This window comes from Dunckerocampus dactyliophorus, chromosome 14, assembly GCF_027744805.1.
Source record: "Dunckerocampus dactyliophorus isolate RoL2022-P2 chromosome 14, RoL_Ddac_1.1, whole genome shotgun sequence".
NCBI lineage: Eukaryota > Metazoa > Chordata > Actinopteri > Syngnathiformes > Syngnathidae > Dunckerocampus > Dunckerocampus dactyliophorus.
The window spans coordinates 28764931-28786159 of NC_072832.1; the positions used below are offsets into that span (position 1 = coordinate 28764931).

A 21229-nucleotide genomic window follows, 5' to 3' on the forward strand; every position below is an offset into this window, starting at 1 on the left:
TAAAATGGTTGTACAATTTCAAAACTGGCGTAAGGAAGTGGTCCATGCATCTCTACAATATGACTAAGGCAACAATAAGAATGCAACATAAGATCCATCCTCTGCACATTCATGACTGCATTTCGTGCTGCCTGTCATCAAAACACACGAGTGAGTGGGCATATTTCTTGTTTTAATGTCATTTTAGCATCTCTTCACTTCTTTTTGAGCTTGTATGACAGTTCAGAAGTATCGCTTGCAAGGTACGTTCGTTGGATGTTTGAATGTGTGGCTAACTTCTTTTTACGAGGGATGCTCTTTATGGCAGGCGCTTGACTCGGGCACAGACTAGCTGTGTTTAGATGATTGCCTATTGAAACAACTGTCCAAAGCGCAACAAAGGAGAGGTTGAACAGCATCGTAGAATAGAAGGTGTTTGATGTTGAAGGGTTAACTGGAGATGCCATCTTGCTGCAAGCCTACTGCTGTGTATTTCATCAAGGTTGAAGATATCATATGTAAATTTCATATGGGAAGCATGACGGCATAACAAGCAATGTTGACCCACCTCTCATTAGCTGCTGCTTGTGGTTGAGGCAGTCCCTCTCGATGGTGGCAATCTCCACTTTGTGCTGCTGGATGATCTTCTTCAGCTCTCCGTCCAGCTCCTGCTGCTGCTTCTGGAGGAACTCCTGCTCCTGAGGAGGCAGTGAGGAAGAGTTGATTGGAGGATGCGAAGATGGCAGAAGAAACAGTTAACAGTGGAAAAGACAAGAACTCTGCTGAAAAAGTCAAGTTTTCTGATGTCACCCACACAGACCACATCATCATCATCATCATCGAGTGGAACCAGCAGAGGAGACTCTCAAAGAGAGATTGTGGATGTTCCACAGTAGAGGTAAGTCAGAAAAGTAGAGATTCACAGTCACAGTTCGATTTTAGCTTCACAGTCCATACCATGACTCATCGTGTAACACCTTCCACACGACTCACGTTATTTCCTCATCGTGTAGCACCTTCCACATGACTCACGTTACTTCCTCATCGTGTAACACCTTCCACACGACTCACGTTACTTCCTCATCGTGTAGCACCTTCCACACGACTCACGTTACTTCCTCATCGTGTAGCACCTTCCACACGACTCACGTTACTTCCTCATCGTGTAACACTTTCCACACGACTCACGTTACTTCCTCATCGTGTAAGACCTTCCACACGACTCACGTTACTTCCTCATTGTGTAGCACCTTCCACACGACTCACGTTACTTACTCATCGTGTAACACCTTCCACACGACTCACGTTACTTCCTCATCGTGTAACACTTTCCACACGACTCACGTTACTTCCCCATCGTGTAAGACCTTCCACACGACTCACGTTACTTCATCATCGTGTAGCACCTTCCACACGACTCACGTTAATTCCTCATCATGTAACACCTTCCACACGACTCACGTTACTTCCTCATCGTGTAGCACTTTCCACACGACTCACGTTACTTACTCATCGTGTAACACCTTCCACACGACTCACGTTACTTCCTCATCGTGTAACACCTTCCACACGACTCACGTTACTTCCTCATTGTGTAACACTTCCACATGACTCACGTTACTTCCTCATTGTGTAACACTTCCACACGACTCACGTTACTTACTTATCGTGTAACACCTTCCACACGACTCACGTTACTTCCTCATTGTGTAACACTTCCACACGACTCCTTCCTTATCATGTACACAATGTACACATCCGCGTTACTTCACTGTGATTATCATCCTTATGTAACAGACATCAATGCAGACAAAACGTCACAACTCCACAGTGTTAGTTTACTCAAATACTTTAAAAAAATTATTATTATATTAATATATCACTGCTGAAATGTTTCCTGTTTAAATGATTTCTTATCGAATTTCCATAATAATATTTACTATATATAGCTATATTATATATACTTATAGTGAAATACTTATACTTTGACTTAAGTTACCAAAAACGGTTCCTTACATAAAATAAAGAAAAAGCAACTTTTATTTGTTTTAGCTGCTTACTTCAGCTACATGTTAAACAGGTGAAATATGAAAAGTAAAAAAAATGACTTGAATTGTTGAGATGAGATTATTTAGTATGGCATTGCAGACCAGGGGGGCATTACAGGGGAAAATGTTTGGCCGAGTGTAAAAGCTTGTTTTTTTTTTTAAGCCTAAATGGACAGTATAGCAGAATAGCAACAAGAATAAAAGCTAGAATATGACATCTAGTATTCAACTGTGCGTCATCCTGATGGAGACAAACATAAATGCAGACCCTCAAGTGACCCGGTAAATACAATACACGTGTACATGCGCGCGCATGCGCGCACACAGACACGCGCATGCGCGCACACAGACACACACACACACACACACAATAAGACTAGAGGAAGAAGGAAACTGCACAAACATGGCGATCGATGACATCACTTCAGAACACAGCAGCGCCCATGCTTACATGTAGCCTCCTTATTGAATGGAAAAAAGCTTCACTATGACTTCACACACATCTAAGTATGGGCTGGGAGCAAGGACAGAGAGTAGAGAGGAGGGTAATGGGTGAGGGAGGACTTACATCCTGCATCTGAGCATTGAAGAGTGCGCATGAGGACAACTGAAAAGACTGTATCATAACCTGGGCGACCGCCTGCGGAGGAGACACACACAAACACACACACACACACACACACTTGCCCCCGTCAGGGATAAGTGGGGGCAGGCCCCCCCCCCACACAAACACGCATATCCCACCCAAGTCTGGAATAGACTACCCCATTCCCCAGTGGATAAATGTTAGTGCATGTACAGTATTACTGAATGATGCTCTGTTTGCTTCTCATGCGAGGATGAAGGATGAAGGAGCTCAGCTTGCAAACGCATACATGTTCCATGCTCCATTCCACGGAAGCTTATTTAGTTATTTGTTAACATACATGTTCCATGCTCCATTCCACGGAAGCTTATTTAGTTATCATTCAGAAGAAAAAAACACTTCCTGATGTAATCAATCTGCAATGAGCATCAAACTGGATTGTGTGTAATATGCCCTAAAAATGCCTTTTTAAAATCTTACTGTGCACTGAACAGGAAGGCAGAGTGTGCATATTTGAATGCTGTGTAGATACAGTAGACAGTGGTTCTGTTGCTGTTGTTATTTCACACTGCCTAGCATGATGATGATGAAGGTAACATTACTACATGTTACACATGACTCATTTTTCATCAAATGACCTGTCTGGCTCTCTAAATTTGATGTTGACATATGTGCTCGGCTGTGTATTTCCACATTGATTGAAGGATGTGTAACAGATGCCAGCTAGTGTGGCTGCGTGAAAGGATGTCAGTAAACCTCACTCTCTGACATTTTAAGAGTCGCACTGGACATCAAGTCGACAGCTGCCTAGTGCTTCGGCTCTCATTGGGTGGGCCGCGGTTCGGGCATACCTACTGTAGGAGCAGATCAGAAGGGTTTCACAAGCACTTTACTTTTAATAATAAGAGCACGGTGGATTAGGACCGGATGAGCTGGTCCACACAGATGACTAGTCGACCCACACTAAGCGGGTCCCACTTAAGCGGGCAGGACTGTAAAAGTTTTGGGTGAACATGAAGTGTCCAGGACTCATGACTGACTAATCTAGTGACTTCAATGCAGGAAAAAGAGCGCTCATCAGAAGATGAGAAGAAATAGGAATAGGAGATGAAGACAAAGGACGTCAAAAGGAGGTGGTGTTCTTTACCTTGGCCATCTTAAGAAGCGTTAGGTCCTCCTTTAAGCGCTTCATGAGCTCTTTTCGCATGTGTTTTGGCGACTGTCCAACTTCCTGTTTGGCCTAAAATGTGTTTTGTGTTTGATTGCAAAACAATACAAAGTCTAACAGTAATAGGCAAGAAGGCATGCAGAGGATAAGAGAGCGTCCCACCACCAGAAGATTGAAGTAACCCCCAGCAGCCCTATAAGATTAGTAATCAAAGAGTTGGACCAAGTCAAGTCTGATCATGGAGATACTTGGAGTCAGCTAGCAAGATGATTGTTTTCCACCTTGGAAACTAAGAGTAACTGAGCTGGAATCACTGGTCATGACCTGTATGCACATTAAAGCCGATTCCAAGTCAGTCATCTCCCCAAATAATCCTGATACCACTTAAGAGTCATCCATCCAGTGACCACAGCCACCTCACGCACACTCATTCCACACACACAGTTAGTTCAACTGATCACAGTGCAAATAAAGAATATATTAATAAACACACTTCCATCGGTGGTAATAGTCTACATGCTGTAGTTGCTGCAAGTGGAAGCTAACAAGCACTTGATCACACTAAACACAGCACCAGATCACCATGGGAACACTGTGCACAAAGCTAAGTGGGCATTATTTGCAAGCCAGAGCAGCATAAGGTGAAAGACACACACAAAGCAGAATAACAATGATAATAATAACACAGATACTGACAGGCAGAGGAAGACGTCTCACCCTGCTCACAAAGCACCCTTTTCCTGGGGACGAATGAATAGTGGAAAGAAAAACATGCAGCAGCTAAGATAGCTGTGTGCAGCACAGTTCACCACACCCACAGGCTTGAAATGACTCCTCAAAGCAGCCACCAGGTTTCGTCAACACACACACACACACCCTTAAACATCTCCCACTGATGCCATGCAGCACACCTCCATGCAAAGCCCTCCATGTACCTCTTTCTTTTTGTTCTTCAGCATGTTCTGGAACTTGGACAGCTCCTTGTCTTGATCTGCCTTAATGCGTTTGGCTTCATCTCGCAGCCGGCTGGTGTGGTCCTGCTCCAGGCGTTCAATTGTCTGCTTCTGCTTCTTCTCCAGGCCCTCCACTTCTTGGTCGTACTGACGTTTCTTTGCCTGAACGCAAAGCACCAGGTACAATCACACAAACAATATGGCAAACACTGCAATAGCGTACTTGATATCTCTGTCCTGGCTGCTCAGTACTATATGTCTAAGTCGACAATAAGTTGTCAAAAAAACATCTGTAACTGTAGGCAACCTCCTGATGTTAACTCTACAAGATGCCAGCAGCTGCAGTGGTGAGCATCCAGCAGTGTTGCTTGCGTGTTACAACTCGGCGTAGTGTAATGATTGTGTATCCGCGGAATTCATGCAGACTGAGAAGTTTGCTAGAACACTGGTTGAGTTACTGCTGTGTTGTACAATGTAGTTCTCAGTCATGTTTTCATCTGCACTCTCTCATGCAATCATTATTCAAGTTTAAAGAATGTGAATCAACCAGATGGGGATTCAATGTCAAATCTAAACCTATCAATCCTCCTTTAACATGTACGAATCAGGCATGATATAAACACTATGTGTATACTAGCAAAAGGTCATCTGGGTGATGGGGCAGGACACCAGAATCTTTTGCTTCTTCCTGCTCCTTCTCGGACACATTCTTTAGACTCTTTTTAGGACTCTTTTGTTGAAAGTACTATTTTGTTTGAAATGATCTTATTGTTGTGTTTGAAATAACAAGGAAAAAAAGAATAAAAGAGAAAAGTGTGAAGTCTTCTTTGTGGTTTGGTTAACTTACAATTCTAACATTTATGCTATCGTCATAATCATCAGTTACAGTATGTCTTGACATTTATGACTGAAGCAGAAGATGAAGCCTGCCAGTCTCTACAGTGCTACTGTGTGCAACCATAACAACAGAAAACACTTTTTGGTAGAAGTGACTGACTGTAGTTTCCTGTTCAAAGCGTCGCAAGATCTGGTCTCGCTGCTGCTGCAGCTTGTTGCAGAGCTGCTGCTGAGCTCTCTGCTCCTCTTTCTGCAGCAGCCGCAGCTCCCGCAGCTCCTGCCGCCTGAAGAAACCATAACATCAAGTGATGCAATCGGGGAACTCACTAAAACTTTGCATAGTTTTTTGTGCATTTGCAACAGTAGAACATTCAGAGCATCACATAGTGTCTTTAAAAGGCAACATGGGAGCAAAGCCATGCAGCATTCATGGCAGCAGATAACCCAGCCTATCTGAGTGGTGAGGATATGTGAGGATATGTTTGAAGATATGTGTGCTAGATAGGTCATGTTTCTTATTTTGGACCAGCAGTATAGCGGGGAGATTACAAGTCAGACACACCTCAGAAACCTCATCTCCTCGTTCTTGGCGTCATCATCTGTCACTATCTTCGACGTGGTCACGCTGACCTCCACGCCGTCCACCATGAACTTACGTGTCTTTTTCAGAGTCTTCTTCTGACGTTTTGACTCCTAAAAAAAGAGAGGTAGCAGCGCAGTGGAGCATGGAGGTTAGTACTCACAATCCAAAAAACATGCACATTTATGTTACGTGAAAACTCTGCATTTTTTCTATAGGTGGGAAAGTGACTGTCAGTCTTGTGATCTGCTTTTAGGTCAGCTGGGATAGGCTCCAGCTCCCCTGACCTTAGAACAGGATAAGCAGTATGAAAACTGATGGAAAGTTATTAAAGGGACTGTATGGAACTTCTTCCAAATTACATGCAGTATATACACTCCTGAGTTGAAAAATGTCTAGAATGATCATTTTGCACATTTGGATCTTAATGAGGTTTTAAGTAAAGCTACAATATGCAAAAACAAGAAGGGGGAGTGAGGCTGTTTATCAGCTGATCAAAAGTTTAAGACCATCGCTCAAAAAAGAACAAAAAAAGTCTCCAAACAAGAACCAAAAATGTTGTCAGTAGGACTCAGTAATGAGTAGCTCCACCGTTCTTGTTCATTACTTCATAGATGGCTTTGGGCATGCTTGATGCCAGTGTTTCCAGGAGGCTAGTGGGAACATTGCTCCAAGTGGTGAAGATGGCTTCACCAAGGCCATCAACTGTTTGGAACCAATGGCCATTTTTATAAACTTCCCTTGCCATCCATCCCCAAATGTTCTCTATGGGATTTAACATGCAGGATGGTCCAAAAGAGTGATGTTATTCTCCCTGAAGAAGTCCTTGGTCAAGCCAGCATTGTGAACTGCAGCGTTGTCCTGTTGAAGAACCCAGCTGGTACCACACAGACGAGGACCCTCGGTCATGAGGGACGCCCGCCGCAAAATCTGCATCCGTTTGACGACCCCGCACCACCTGAAGCTCCGGTGTCCACTGAATGAAAAAGCACCCCAGATCATGATGGACCCCCCCTCCACTGTGCCGGGTAAAAACATCTCAGGTGGGATCTCCTTGTCATGCCAGTAATGCTGGAAGCCATCTGGACCGTCAAGGTTACATTTTTTTCTCATCAGAGAATACAACTTTGTTCCACCTTTCAATGTCCCATGTTTGATGCTCCCTGGCAAAGTCTAAACGGGCACTTTTGTGGCGCTGAAGGAGACGAGGTCTTTGAATTCCTTTTTTGTTTTTTAAAGCCTTTTCCCTCAGATGCCATCTGATAGTTATTGCTGCAGTTGGCACCAGTAAGGCCTTCATGTGGGTGGAAGACTGCCCTGTGTCTTGATGGACGGCCAATCGGATCCTCCGGCTCAGCGCAGATGTGATGTTTTTGTTCCATAATGCTCAGGATCCTTCCAAAAAAGGTGGCTACCTACCGTTGGGAGGGTGTGGCCTGGTGTCTTCCTGCTCCCCGGCGGTCCGCGCTCTCCGCACCTGGGTTCTGGATTGTATGTCTGGGACCCCGGCTCCGCTGCTCCTTGGGTTACCAACGGGGGATAGGGCGAGGCTTCCGGGTGTCGGGCAGTCAACCACTATGTGTGTGTGCGCGCATGTGTGTGTCCGTGTGTGTGCGCGCGCGCGCGTGGGGGGGTGCGCAGGAGTGTGTATGTGCGTGCGTGTACTTTTATTTATTTATTTATTTAAGTTATTTATTTTTGGGGGAGGGGTCGCATACGGGGGTTTGCTCCGTGGGGTCGGGTGCTGGGTGATACATCTCTGCCACCCGTGCCTCCGCCGGGTGGGTAGAGGGTGTGCCTCCTGCATCCCTGGGCAGGGCGGCCCTGTGTCGGGGATTGGACGGGGGTTGGCCCCGCTCCCTGGGGGGTGGTGCTTGGGGGGGGGGGGGATTCGTGCTTCCAGCGTGGGCGGGCTTCATTCCGGTTGTGGGGCCGTCTCTGGGCCTGCCGGTTTGTGGCCCCCAGTACTCGTCTGCCTTTGTGGGGTGTGATCTCTCGCTGGTCTTAGGGGTTGGCTGTCCTCCGGCCCGCCGGCGCCCTGTTTTGGCTGGGATTTCCTCTCTTCGGCCCCTTGCTGGTCTTCCCGGGGGGGAGGGCTCTCTGGGCTGGCTCTTGGGGCACTGATCTTTGTGCTGCCTGCCCCTGTGGGCCTGGTGGCCTTCTGACGGCGGGGGCTCGGCCTGGCTATTTGGGGCGGGGCTCTCTGGGAGGTGGAAGGCGGCCCCTTTCCTTTCATGCATTCTCAGTGACAATTACACGCCCACACATTCTTGCACCTTTATATATATGAAGTCTTCCCCATATACAGAGATACCTGTACATATGCACACTCACAGTACATACGTACTTCCCCACATTACTCACTGAGTTAACCAGGGTGTTATTATGTTGTTGGTTTTATTACAGCAACGGTGATATCAGCAGTATGATTATAGTTTTTTTTACAATGATGTGCATTACAGTAATTATCATTCTGTTCACTATCATAGTTCATCATTTCATTACTGCTATTATGTGTGACTGTTTCAATGCAGTATTATCATTGTGATCACTATCATAGTTCATCATTTCATTACTACTATTATGTGTGACTGTTTCAATGCAGTATTGTCATTGTGATCACTATCATAGTTCATCATTTCATGACTACTATTATGTGTGACTGTTTCAATGCAGTATTATCATTGTGATCACTATGATAGTTCATCATTTCATTACTACTATTGTGTGATTGTTTCAATGCAGCATTGTCATTGTGGTTGTTGATATTGTTTTGTCCTTATGTCCTTGTTCGTCTTTATAGTTGTCACAGACATTTATTTGCTGATGTCGTTCTGTATGTTTCTGTTGTTCTGTTCTTGTTGTCACAATTGTTGTTGTTGCTGCTGTTGTCCTTGTCTCTCTCTTTTTATTTTTTTTGTCCCCCTCTCATCCCCGCACCCCCCCGTTTTCTTTTCTCTTCTTCTCTGTCCCCTTCTGCTCTGGTCCGGTCGCTCCAAATTTGCTTAATAACAAGCATCAAAGTCAAATAAATTCTGTATAACAGGGGAATTGTATATCACACTTCTCCCTGGCAGAGTAAATCTGTTGAGCACTTGACGGCATTTAGGTATACAATTCTATCTGCTTTAAAGGCTGGACAGGACAGGGGTAAAAAAAATTTAAAAAAGAGGGCACTGTGGGACTGCGGATAAAAGTTGTACAGCACTACTATGCTTGTTATTATTCATGACCCACACAACAAAGCTGTGCTAGTAATGTCTTCTGCTTGTTTTTAATATTTTACTTTTTATACGGCAGAGTGTCATTACAGCTTTAGTTCATCAGGAAGTGACGGGAAGTGATGGTGGGCGTCCCGAGCAGGAGAGCTAGGCTCAGTGCTATATATATATACTGTAATATATATATATATACTGTAATATATATATATCTATATATCTATATATATATAATTCAGTTATTTTTTTACCCCAAAAATACAACAACTCCACCAGCGACTAGCATATGTTACCAAAAGTGTCTTAAAAGAACACATTGTACAAAAACATGTCTAGATTTTTCACAAATACAAATTCAACTGCATAAAAATTGACGTAAATTTTCTTTGGGCCTGAATCAAATAAATAACGTTCATGGCTGTCACTCAGCGCTTTGACATTCCAAAATGCCAGACTTTTCCTCAGTCAACAGACATGTATCATTGGAGCAGGGATGGACTTACCATTAGGCAAACACAGGCAATTGCCTGTGGCCAAGGGATTTCCAGGGCCCCCAAACTCTCATAAAAACTGATCTCTTTCTTTGATTTGTAGTATTAGTCTTAATTATTAAAACTACTTCCAAATGCATAATCTATCATGATCATTTCAATCGCCCCGCCTCCCTCCTTGTGCACTGGACTATTCCACATTTACTGGGCATGTGCACATTGCTTCTGGAAGACGGCAGAAAAACAAACTTGCGAGCGGAGAAGAGAAGAAGGCGAGAGGAAAACTAACAGATTTTATCCATAGTAGTGAAGTTGTAAACCTTTTTCACAGTCACAAGGAAGTAGACACACGAGGACAGCAGCAGCGCTACTGTCAGTGTCAGTGGTTTTAGACAGTCACGCTTTTCATCACGTGACTATATTGAGACTTTATAGCTCAGGAAATAGGAGAATGTTGTCATCCTTAGATGATAAACAGTATTTCAAATGGTTTTTGGGAGGGGGCACAGTATATAAACATGGCTATGTAAATAGCAACTTAAGATGACAGATAACTAACAGATTTCAAAGGCAGGAAAACAGTGGCCTAAATGACATTTAGTAAAGGTTCAAATTAAAAAAAAAAAAAAAAAAAGGATGTGGAAGGCCCCAATGACTAGGTTTGCCTTGGGCCCCCAAATGACTAAACATTCCCCTGCATTAGAGTTGCAACAATTAATTAATGATTCATCAATTATCCAACTTATCAACAATCATTTTGATTCTCGATTGTTTTTTTTTTTTTTTATTAAAAATTCAAATATCCTTTGTAATGTAAATACCTTTTTAATTTCCTCAGTCAGCCATGAAAGCAGAGCTACTGTGTTATGTTTGCGTTTTAAGTAAAACAAGACATTCACGAACACATCAGCTTAGGCCTCTTTTCTGATTTTTGCAGATCAAAGCACAAACTATTTGTGTTTGCTTCATATTGATTTGGTCCATCTATGGCCTGACCCATTACTCTCGTCATCCAAACAACAAGCTTCACATGAATCCACTAAGAAAATGGTCATCCCTGTATGGTGTCGATCATTTCCAGGAGATTATAGCTGGTAATGTAGCTCAGACAAAGAATAATGTACTGAATACTGTAAGAGCAGAGGGCTGGATATTCAACTTGTCAACCTTTCCAAATGTTTTCCGGGATGCGTCGCCCACCGTGTGCTCTCACACAAACATCTTGGCTGCCCTATCCAGCACCTGTTTCTTTCTTTTTTCAGATATTCATCATTGATCTTTTAGAAAACAAAACAGGGGTAGCAGCCTTAGAAACAGGAATATCCTTCCATACTTGAGGTTCCATTTTCCATACTTTTTCAGACCTGGAAATGTATAAAATAAAATCCATACTTGTGTAGGAAGCCTGTGTCTCGCATACACATACATACATGTCCCTAGTATGTGCACATACATGCAATTATTGCGTGGTTATGACAGGCTATACATTCAATGATAGCCAACGTGGCTAAACCGTAACGACAGCAAACCTAACTAGTGTACGTAAGCAATGGGAATGATGCTTATAGTACGTTTCAATGTTGGTGCGCTCTTAGCAGCTGGAGGAATGGGCTGCATAGAGATGTTTGATGCACCATGCTGGAATATATATTATATAACATAACACAATGGAAGTGGAACATATATATTTAACATGAATAAGTGAATGATTTCTAAATTAATAAATAAAGTGCAGTTGTCAATGCAGTCTACTGTGGCTAATCCTGGAACACAATAAATATTTTCTTAGTAAAAAAAAAAAATCTGACTGCAAATAAAATGCAATCAAGTGGCTCAAGAAGGTGACAAAATAAATCTTTTTTAAAACTCGTACTGTTATGTTATTCTTTCATAGTGGCAGGTGACACACTGCAACTGAGACGTTAAGTGGTTGCTGCTTGTTGTTCAGTGGAAAATAAACTAGCGATGCTCTGATCGATCAGCCAACGATCAATATCGGCTGATTTCTGTGGCAAAGCATGTGATCGACATACACAATAAATACCTTTCAATGTCGATCACAAAAGCCGATCACCTCTAGCCTGTATAATTGCAGCCTGTCGCGATGCCTGCATGCAGTGTAGTGTCTTGCTCTGACGTCTTGGAGAAATGGCCCCTGCCACGTTGGGCACCCCTCTAACCCCCCCACCTTTAATTTTTTTTATAACTATCCAATTTTTTGGGCCTGGCAGTCAGGGGGCCTTGGAATTGTCTTTACTTCCCCCCCTTATATAGCACCCCTGGCCAATGGCCAATGGAACATAAATCAATTGCAAAATTGACACTTAATCCATGTGATCGGTATCAGGCAATTTCATTCATAGAAGATCAGCATTGGAATTGGCAACATAAAACCCTGATTGGAGCATCCCTAGAATAAAGGTTTTACAGCCCCTCTAAATGACATCTCTACATCTGGTGACCCTCCACGTGAGCAATATGTCCTCGCGGCACGGCCGCAGCGGCGCCATCTATGCCCAACGTATGGAAACTAGAACTAACACAGGCTGTATTTCCATGTAGTGGCCGCACTGGATCTCCACGTTCTCTCATACGGTAGAAATGCTGTGACTGTAACGATTTTGGTGGTTTTGAAAGCGTAACATTTTCATTCCGTGGTATACCTTGAAAGCGCTAACCAGCCCATGCCTAGCTGGACGTGAGGGATGGATCAACATACCTGCACAGACACTGAACCCCCGTCTTTGCTCTTAGACAGGAAGCTGGAGATTGACAAATTGAGGTCAAGACTGTTGCTGTCAGCAGCTGAGGTACTTCCGGAGTCAGAGTCCTTCTCCATATCCTGACATGGCACAGCAGGACTTCCCTGCTCCATCTTGGTCTCAGAGTCGGTTTTGCTCTCCGGAATACTGCCGTCTTCTACTGGAGCGGTTTCCTCATCTTCCTTAATTGGGAGCACTTGTCCTGCATCCTCAGAGGAATCCATGGTGTCATCACACATGCCATTTGTACTTTGGAGAACCTGATCAGGCAGCTCAGATGTCTCCTCCTCTATTTCGAGTGTCTCCTCAAGCAGAGGAATGGGTGACTCGTCCTCACTCTCCTTGGTTTGTGCGTCTTCATACGTGTTTGTGTCCACTACGTGTGCTTCTTCATTTGCTCCACTGTTATCATCTGTGCCATTAGCCGTATCAGCCAACTTATGCTGAAACATCTCCTGTGGTTTGCTCACCTGCTGGATGTCTAATTCCTCCACTTCTTCTTTGGCACGTGCAGGTGGCTCCTCTAATTCTGAGGATTCAGTGAGTTGCCGATTTGACTCTCCTTCTTGGGGCTCTTCTTCGGTCACCACTTGAGGCTCTTTCTGAACTTGTAACACCTGTGTGGAATCGGCGTTTGTTTCTTCTTCCTGCATCTCCTCTCTCTGACCATCAGTCACAAGGTTTTCTGCAGCCACTCCTTCTAAAACGCCTTCCTCTGTTGCAGAAACCTCATCAGCTTGTCCCTCTGGTCCAATATGCTCTTGTGAGACCAAGTCCTTCTCCATCAACCCTGAGGCTTTGTCTTCATTACTGGCGTCGGGCACCTCATTGAGCTTCTCTTCCATCTTGTTGGTCTCACTTGCTCCTTGACCTTCATTAGCGAGCTTACCACTGGCCTCATCTTTGGTCGGCTCAGCCTCTGTCTTTTCTGTGACAGATTCCAGCATGGAGGGAGTCGCTGGAACTTTGTCGTCCTCTGAGCTCACCATACTTGCATCTGACGGTTCTCGCTTGTGTCCAGGACCGGACTGAAGAGTAGAGAAAAAACACAGAAAAGATCAAAATCACATTATCACTGAGTCGCGAGCGCCATTCGTTCGTTAGTACCAGAGGTGTGTCAGGCTCCTCCTCCTCTTCCTCTTCTTTGCTATCCTCAATCTCCTCCGTGACTTCAGCTTTGGACTCTGCAATAAGCTCTCGCAGAGGTTTGCTGTCCATGACGCTGGCGACAAAAGGATGCTGCCAGGGATGGCAAGGAGACACGTGGGGTTTAATTACAAAGCTGGTCAGCAGGTGTTGTTGTGCAGGGATGAAGGCATGAAGGCAGTCAACTGAGCACGGAGGCCCACCTGTAGAAGCTGCAGCGGGCCCCACCGATTGTCCACGTTCTTGTCAAGTGCTTTGCGGAGAAAGTCACTGAATTCCGGTGTCCTAAAGTGACACATTTTAAGAAATGAGTTTGAAGCATAAAACTACTGCAATTCCTGCTTGAACAATAATGACCGCCAGTGGAAGCGTGCAGCGCTTTGGCACATTAAACACGCAAACAGTCCAGCGCCACCTCCTTGGGGTTGTAACACCAGCACGTCATCTCACCAGCGAGAGGGATGCATGAGTGTGGGCGGCTCGGACTTGGCTATTTTCAGCAATACTCTCATGGGATTCATCTCGTGGTTGGGTGGCTCAATCTGTGCCAGCTCAATCAGGGTCACCCCGAGGGACCAGATGTCCGCTTTGTAGTCGTAAGGACGGTCCTTGGACGTTTCACACATCACCACCTCTGGGGCCATCCTGCACAGTGACAAGCAGTTAGATTGGCACGCATAAATTAAAGATTCCAAATGATACTAGTTTTCACCATGGGTCCCAAAATAAATCAGATTCTCTATCACAATTTCTTGTTTAGCTCGGACACACACTAGCCATCAAAAGCTTTGTAACACCCCCGCTGTTTTTTGTTTATTGATATTCAAGTGGTTCAAGTCCAATCAATAGCTTTGAAATGGTACAAAGGTAAGTGGTGATGTGGGAGAGGTTATAAAAAAAGGTAAGGTTAGCCAAAGGTGAAGAAAGACTATTTCAAAATGATACTGTTTCAGGGACCACAAAACAGGCCAACAATTTCAAGCTGTTCTGCAGAAATGGAGGTTGATCAAGCCTTGGCAGTTGCCGCAACTTATTCTTATACGTGTTGCAGCGTTGAGTACTACTCCTCTGTCTGTAAGAAAGCAGTGTTTGGAACATACAGTGGTACTAGACCCTCCGCATCAGATGAGCATTATACTGCAGAAAGGCATGTGTTGCTACAAAAATGTTGCAAGAAAAATGCAATTAACAATGGAAGAGAGACAGACCTTCCTAACATGTAGAAATGGAGCTTTTCCCTACAGAGAAATTGGGCCTTTGAAAACTTTTGACCAGTAGTGTACGCAATTATGCCACCCAAGAAATGTATTTGACCTAAGGTGCATGCAATCTCCTTCCCAAACAAATTATATAAAAACCCCTCTGCTAAACGTTTATTCTGCAATATAAACCACTCACCCGTGAGAACTGACTGCGCTAGACTGTATTATTCAAATCTAAAAATGCTATTATCTGCTGTTCCAAAATACAGATAGTACATATACTATATTACTACACTGAAATTTGACATGATCAAACTTTTATCTTATAGTAGGATTTTATCTGCTCTTTCATTGGCTATATTTTACAACATTAAATGATAATATTACTGTACAATTACAATTAAAATGATTTAGATCATTAACAAATAAAAAGAATATAATAATTGCATCTTTTATACCATTGTATTTTCTTTCGGACCTCAGGAAAAATAGCAGCAGCTTCTGCTGCAGCTAAGGAAATAAACATAAACGTAGCGTATTATAATTGTGTTGGATAAAATCTAGCCTTGACCCTGCAATTTAGATGGGGAACACCCTGTTTTGTGAGCACTATTTTAAAATGTGTAGCGAAGCCTGTGAGTTATTTTTTTTTTTATATAAAGCTGTCCTCCATGAAGTGGTGGGATTGGCTCGGTCAGAGGTGGCATCATCATTGTCCTTGAGAATTTTTTCTCCGTGGACGTCATAGCAACCCGTAACCTCAAATGTTTGGTGCGTCATAAACAGGCCCTACAGACACTGCAATAACATCATTTAAAAGTCACTTTTGCATGACGGGGACCTCTGGTTTGTTTGATACGTTGCTAAGCAGGAAGGGTTTTTCTCATTTCTTGGAGGAGAAAAATGCTGTGGGCATCAGTCTGTATTTAAAGCTGAGGTCATCCCACCCTCACGTGCATTTAACTTGCTGAGTAAAGACTTTTTTATGCCCCCTTCAGCCTTCATTTTACGATACCAGAATGAAAAATGATCCTGTTGAGACCTTTAAACAATCACCAGGTGCAACCAGGGCTGCATGACTCACCAGTATGGCGTGCCAATGAAAGAATCTCTCCTCTGTAACGTCTTTGTATTTTTTGCAGAAACTCCAAAATCCGCTGAAAAAGAGGAAATGAATGGATAACTCTTTTCTCCATTGTGATGCTTTGTGTTCATCAGTGACTCGAGCGTCACATTTCTGCATCCCAAACACAGCTGTAGGTAATAATCTCCTCCATACTTGCTGGAGAGTGCAGCCCACTGCGCGACAGAAAAGCTTCATCATAGTGGTCATAGCGGCCATGTCCATCACCTGCCCTCTCTTTTCCTTGCCTCACATGCCTTACGGTAGATACATCACATATCTCCAAGAGAAATTCACAATTCATTATGTTTACATCCTATAAGATCTAGAAGATGTACACATAACATCTTTCATGAAGACCCTTGATTACTGCTTGCCAGGCTATGCCACTGATCTTCTGCCTACACAGCGTGAATCATCCAGGAACCAGCAAGCTAGGAGTGCTACAGGAAAACATGGATACTTTTTGATTATTATGCAACTCCAAGATTGTAAATCTTTCACTCATGGCAACACAACAGCCATCACTTAGTTTAAAAAAAAAGGAATGTGAAACAGCACATGAATGATTCAGCCTCGTGTGTAAACACGAAGCTATGCAGCGTACACTTGGCTCAGCTGGGTACCGCCGTGCTGGTGGGACAGCCAAAAATTGACTTAGCTAATTATCTCCTTGAGCCTTTAAGTGGCTCAGTAGGAGGCTTCTAAGTGGCCCCCCAGGACACCAGTAGGAAAAGAAGACAACAATTAATCTGCTTTTCTTCAACAAAGTATTGAGCTTTAGCAGAAACGGGAGCGATGAATAATCCTTCCCATTTGGTGACACACATGATCCAATGCAAAGAACATTAGGGCTGGGAATCTTAGGGGAAATCACCATACCATGCAATTTGTGATACATGGATCACCATAATGATTATATCACCATACAGCAATAAGCGGAAACAAAAACAATTTCATAGTTTATATTTTGCAGCATATTTTAACCAGAGTACAAACAATATATTGTTTACAATATTACACTGTTTTAGTGCAACATAACTCAACTGGGGATGCTCTGATCGATCAGCCACCAATCAATATTGGCTGAGTTCCATGGGAAAACACGTGATCGACATATGCCGATAAACGCCTTTCAACGCTTATCACAAAAAAAATCCAGTGGGGACAAGATCTGGGCAGATGAACTCAATCTGTTTTTCAACAGATTTGAGTCTGTGCCCCCTCCCTCCCCTACCCACCCTGCCCCCTCTTCACACCTTCCCGGGAAAGCCCCACCTCCCCATCCACTCTTCATCTCATCCCAGCCATCCTCTACCCCCCTCTCCATAACTGATGATCAGGTGAGGAGTCAACTAAAGAAGATCAAGGCAAGGAAGGCACCGGGACCGGACGGCATCAGCCCTAGAATCCTCAAGGACTGTGCTGACCAGCTCTGTGGAGTTTTCAGGCATTTGTTCAATCTCAGCCTGAGCCTGGAGAAAGTCCCGGCCCTGTGGAAGACCTCCTGTGTGGTCCCGATACCAAAGACACCGCGTCCCAAGGAGCCTAACCACTTCAGGCCTGTTGCCTTGACCTCTCACCATCCTCGCTAAGTTTCACCAGCGATGTTCTCTTGAATAAATATGTTTTGGTGAAGGTGAGTTGGTTTGGTTGGTTCCCTTTTCATATCATACAGACAATAGCATGGCTGCAGCCAGGAATTCTGGGCCCCATGAAAAATAAACCATGTGGGGGCCCCCCTGACTTTTATTTTGTAATAATGACCTATGTTTTGTTTATACTTTGGCCACCAAATGCCTCAGTGAGCGTTGACTGTCAGGACAAAGCCTCTGTAGTTTTTTTCCCAGTTGGTAAAACTGGGACAGTTTTGTTGGACAGCATTGTTGTGTTTGAGGTGGTGCGCATGCAAGTTGCTTGTCGTCCCCTTCTTCATCATCACTACTTTCTAACAAACGGCACATATCAGTTTGTCAGTGTTCATGCGCTCACCCTGTTCATTCTGTTTAAAAGTGAAATATCCCCACTATGGTTGGGCGATCATTTTTATATACACTGGTATACCAGTATACTGTAAATTATTCCAATTATGACATAATGACAGATACTGGTATAAATGATAAAAGGAAACAAGCAGAGTTGATGACTGCGCCCTGCATTGATGCACTGGCGCCTCACGTGTACCACAGCATGTTTGGCCCGATGATTTCTGCGTTAACGGAATCACGGAATTTTGCGGAAATTGACATAATGTGAATGAAATGCTGTCATCATGAAGAGAAGGAATGTTGGTGTGGGGAAGTATTTACTCAGCGGGTACTTTTACCTTCATTGAAGTTGTGATTCTCGATGTCCCCAAAGACACGATGTGGCAGTGGGTTCAACCACTATCTTCCTGTTTTGACATGAGTTGCTTCCTAAATTCAATAGTGTTTCTCACCTCAATACTATAACCCAAAATGAAGCCAAAGAAAGTTCCAAGTGGCAGCATTTTGATTCAGAAGGTGAGAAAGACTACTGAATTCAAAAAAATAACTCATAACAAAATAGGAAAATGGTGTCTGCCCAAGGAAATGGAATGGAACAAATGTATATATTAAGAAGACAAATGGACTCATACAGCAGATTAATAGCACGCGTGCCACATTGTATGCTAACCAGAGAATGCACGCAAACCGAGGGAAAATTGTGGCGTAAATTTTCAATGTTATCCAAAAAACTTGCTAACCGGGGGTAGATTTGATCTACGCGAGTGAATGAGATTAATAAGTTTAAAAGTGTCATAGTTGGTCAGACACCTAAAATAAAATCCTGTTTTATACTTACAGTACGTTGCACTAAACCACTCCCATTGTTGACTGTACTGTGATTAAAATAGGCTGCAAAATATCCGCCCATTTTCTATAGCGCTTGTCCTCATTTCAGTCACAGAAACCAGCTGAAGGTTGCAAAATATAAACTAAGAAAATTTTTTCTCGGTTTGTTTCACCCTATCGAGGTTATTATCGTTATTGTGAGTCCTGTATCACAAATCATATCGTATCGTAGGTACTCTGAGATTCCCAAACCCAGTTGCTAAGCTGTGAAGGGTGTATGTACTCACTTTTGTGAGATACTGTACAGCCCCAAATGATTCAGAACTTCATACCAAGTTTCACTTCTCCATCCAGGGAGAGGAGAATGTTGCCGGCCTTCAGGTCTCTGTGGATGATCTTGTTCTCGTGGAGGTAGACCAAGGCCTCCAAGGTCTGCTTGCACACCACACGAATCTGAGGCTCAGTCAGGGGCCTCTCCAGTTCTGTCGACGCACGCAGAGAACTCATGAGTCACATTTTTTTCACATTGCATTATGATGTCACAACACATACTTTGTCCATTTGTACAAATAAACATACGATGCAACTGCAACCAATAGCAACTGAAGAATAAAACTCAGCTGGTACAATAGCCAGCTTGTATGAGAGGAAACGTTTAGAAGACTGCTTTCTCTGCAACAGGAAATACATTTGCACACAGCAGAGAGGTGCTTCTAGAAGCTTCAGTATAAGAAGGTGAAACTATGAGCATTCGCAAGGGGCTTGAAAGCACTCCTTGAAATTGGAGCTACAATAATTACACACTTCAAACCCACAGATAAAAGAATTGGCAGTTGAGGAGGAGGAAGGAAAAGCAGCAGAATTTTATTACACTGCAGTTACACGAGCGAGGGACTTACCCAGCATGATGGCATCCACCGCACCGCCCGCACAGAACTCTATGAGGATCTGCAAAGAGCACAACAATAAATGTCCAATGGGACACATTAAAATGATGTGTTTAAAAGGAAGTCTGTATTAGGGCCAAGAGAGAGACATTTCAAAGGAAATACAGCATGGATTCGGCAGGTTTCCAAGAAGAAAATCAATTCAGGCAAATTATCAATGCACATCTTACAAGGAGTCAACATGGACTCTGAAATATGTCTTATTTTGAATGCAATGCTGCTCCTTGGGGTATTATGGAATATTTCCTAATGACTCACATTCCAGACATTTCATCATACATTTGAATGAACAGTCCCTTCCTCATTGTGGTCATTTAAAATGTCAAATGCAACACAGAAGACGATTTCACTGACAGGGAAGAAAAGACCTTGCTAAACAAATGAATTGAGTATATTTGCCGAATGGGGGTGATACACATGATGAAATTCAGCACTTTGACAACAGTGCTCCATCTAGCCGGCCCATTATGTGGTATGAGAGAGCTAAAAATCAATCAATCAATCAATCAAACCCTAATCAGTCAGAGCTAATATCAAACACTGTCTTCCATTCAGCGATAAGACAGCAAAGTTCCTTAAGGCCCTGGATGTTGAGGGACTGTCTTGGCTGACACGTCTCTTCAAAACTGCGTGGAACAGTACCTCTGGATTGCCAGATTGGGGTGGTCCCGGTCCCACCCTTTTCAAGAAGGGTGACTGGAGGGTGTGTTCCAACTCTAGGAGGATCACACTCACGGTGTCCTGTGGAAGTGCTCCGAGAGTACGGATTGGTGGCATGATACTACATGTCATTGGGTCCTTGTACAACCAGAGCAGGAGCCTGGTTGGAATTGCCAGCAGTAAGTCCTGCCTTTTACTATGAACGTTGGCCTCCACCAAGGCTGCCCTTTGTCATCCATTATGTTAAGAACTTTCATGGACAGAATTTCTAGGCACAGCCAGGGCATCAAGAGCATCCAGTTTGGGGACTTTAAAATCTCATCTCCACTATTCACAGACAATGTGGTCCTGATGGCCTCATGGAGCTGTGACCTTCAGTGTTTACTGGGGAGGTTTGCATCTGAGTGTGAAGCTTCTGGTATGAGACTCAGCACCTCCAAATCCCAGGCCATGGTTCTCAGTGGGAAAAGGGTGGGTTGGGAATGAGGTCCTGCCTCAGTAGTAGTAGTAGTAGTACTTTATTAATCCCACAGCAGGGAAATTCACCTGTTACAGCAGCAAACAAGATACACAAGTAAAGAATGCATAGTGACATCGTGAATACAAAATGGTTCAGGTGTTGTAGAGCCTGACAGCGGTCGGTATGAAGGACCTGCGGAACCTCTCCTTCTTACACCGTGGGTGTAACAGTCTGCTGCTGAAGGAGCTGCTAA

At 43.8% G+C, this 21229-nt stretch overlaps 1 protein-coding gene across 3 annotated transcripts in view; it reads right to left on the bottom strand.

Annotated features, from left to right (window-relative positions):
• Positions 1-21229, bottom strand: part of slka (STE20-like kinase a) — a 57019-nt gene that overhangs the window by 16335 nt on the left and 19455 nt on the right. The window contains exons 3-15 of one of the 3 annotated variants that reach the window (XM_054798065.1): positions 19809-19857; positions 19242-19391; positions 16055-16127; positions 14219-14413; positions 13972-14053; positions 13730-13861; positions 12580-13650; positions 6134-6264; positions 5732-5855; positions 4717-4896; positions 3761-3853; positions 2596-2667; positions 548-677 (exon numbers count right to left, since the gene is read on the bottom strand). In XM_054798065.1, coding sequence (XP_054654040.1) covers positions 548-677; positions 2596-2667; positions 3761-3853; positions 4717-4896; positions 5732-5855; positions 6134-6264; positions 12580-13650; positions 13730-13861; positions 13972-14053; positions 14219-14413; positions 16055-16127; positions 19242-19391; positions 19809-19857 — 2482 coding nt within the window. The remainder of the gene's footprint in view (positions 1-547; positions 678-2595; positions 2668-3760; positions 3854-4716; positions 4897-5731; positions 5856-6133; positions 6265-12579; positions 13651-13729; positions 13862-13971; positions 14054-14218; positions 14414-16054; positions 16128-19241; positions 19392-19808; positions 19858-21229) is intronic. The other 2 variants (XM_054798066.1, XM_054798067.1) reach the window with 2 other exon arrangements.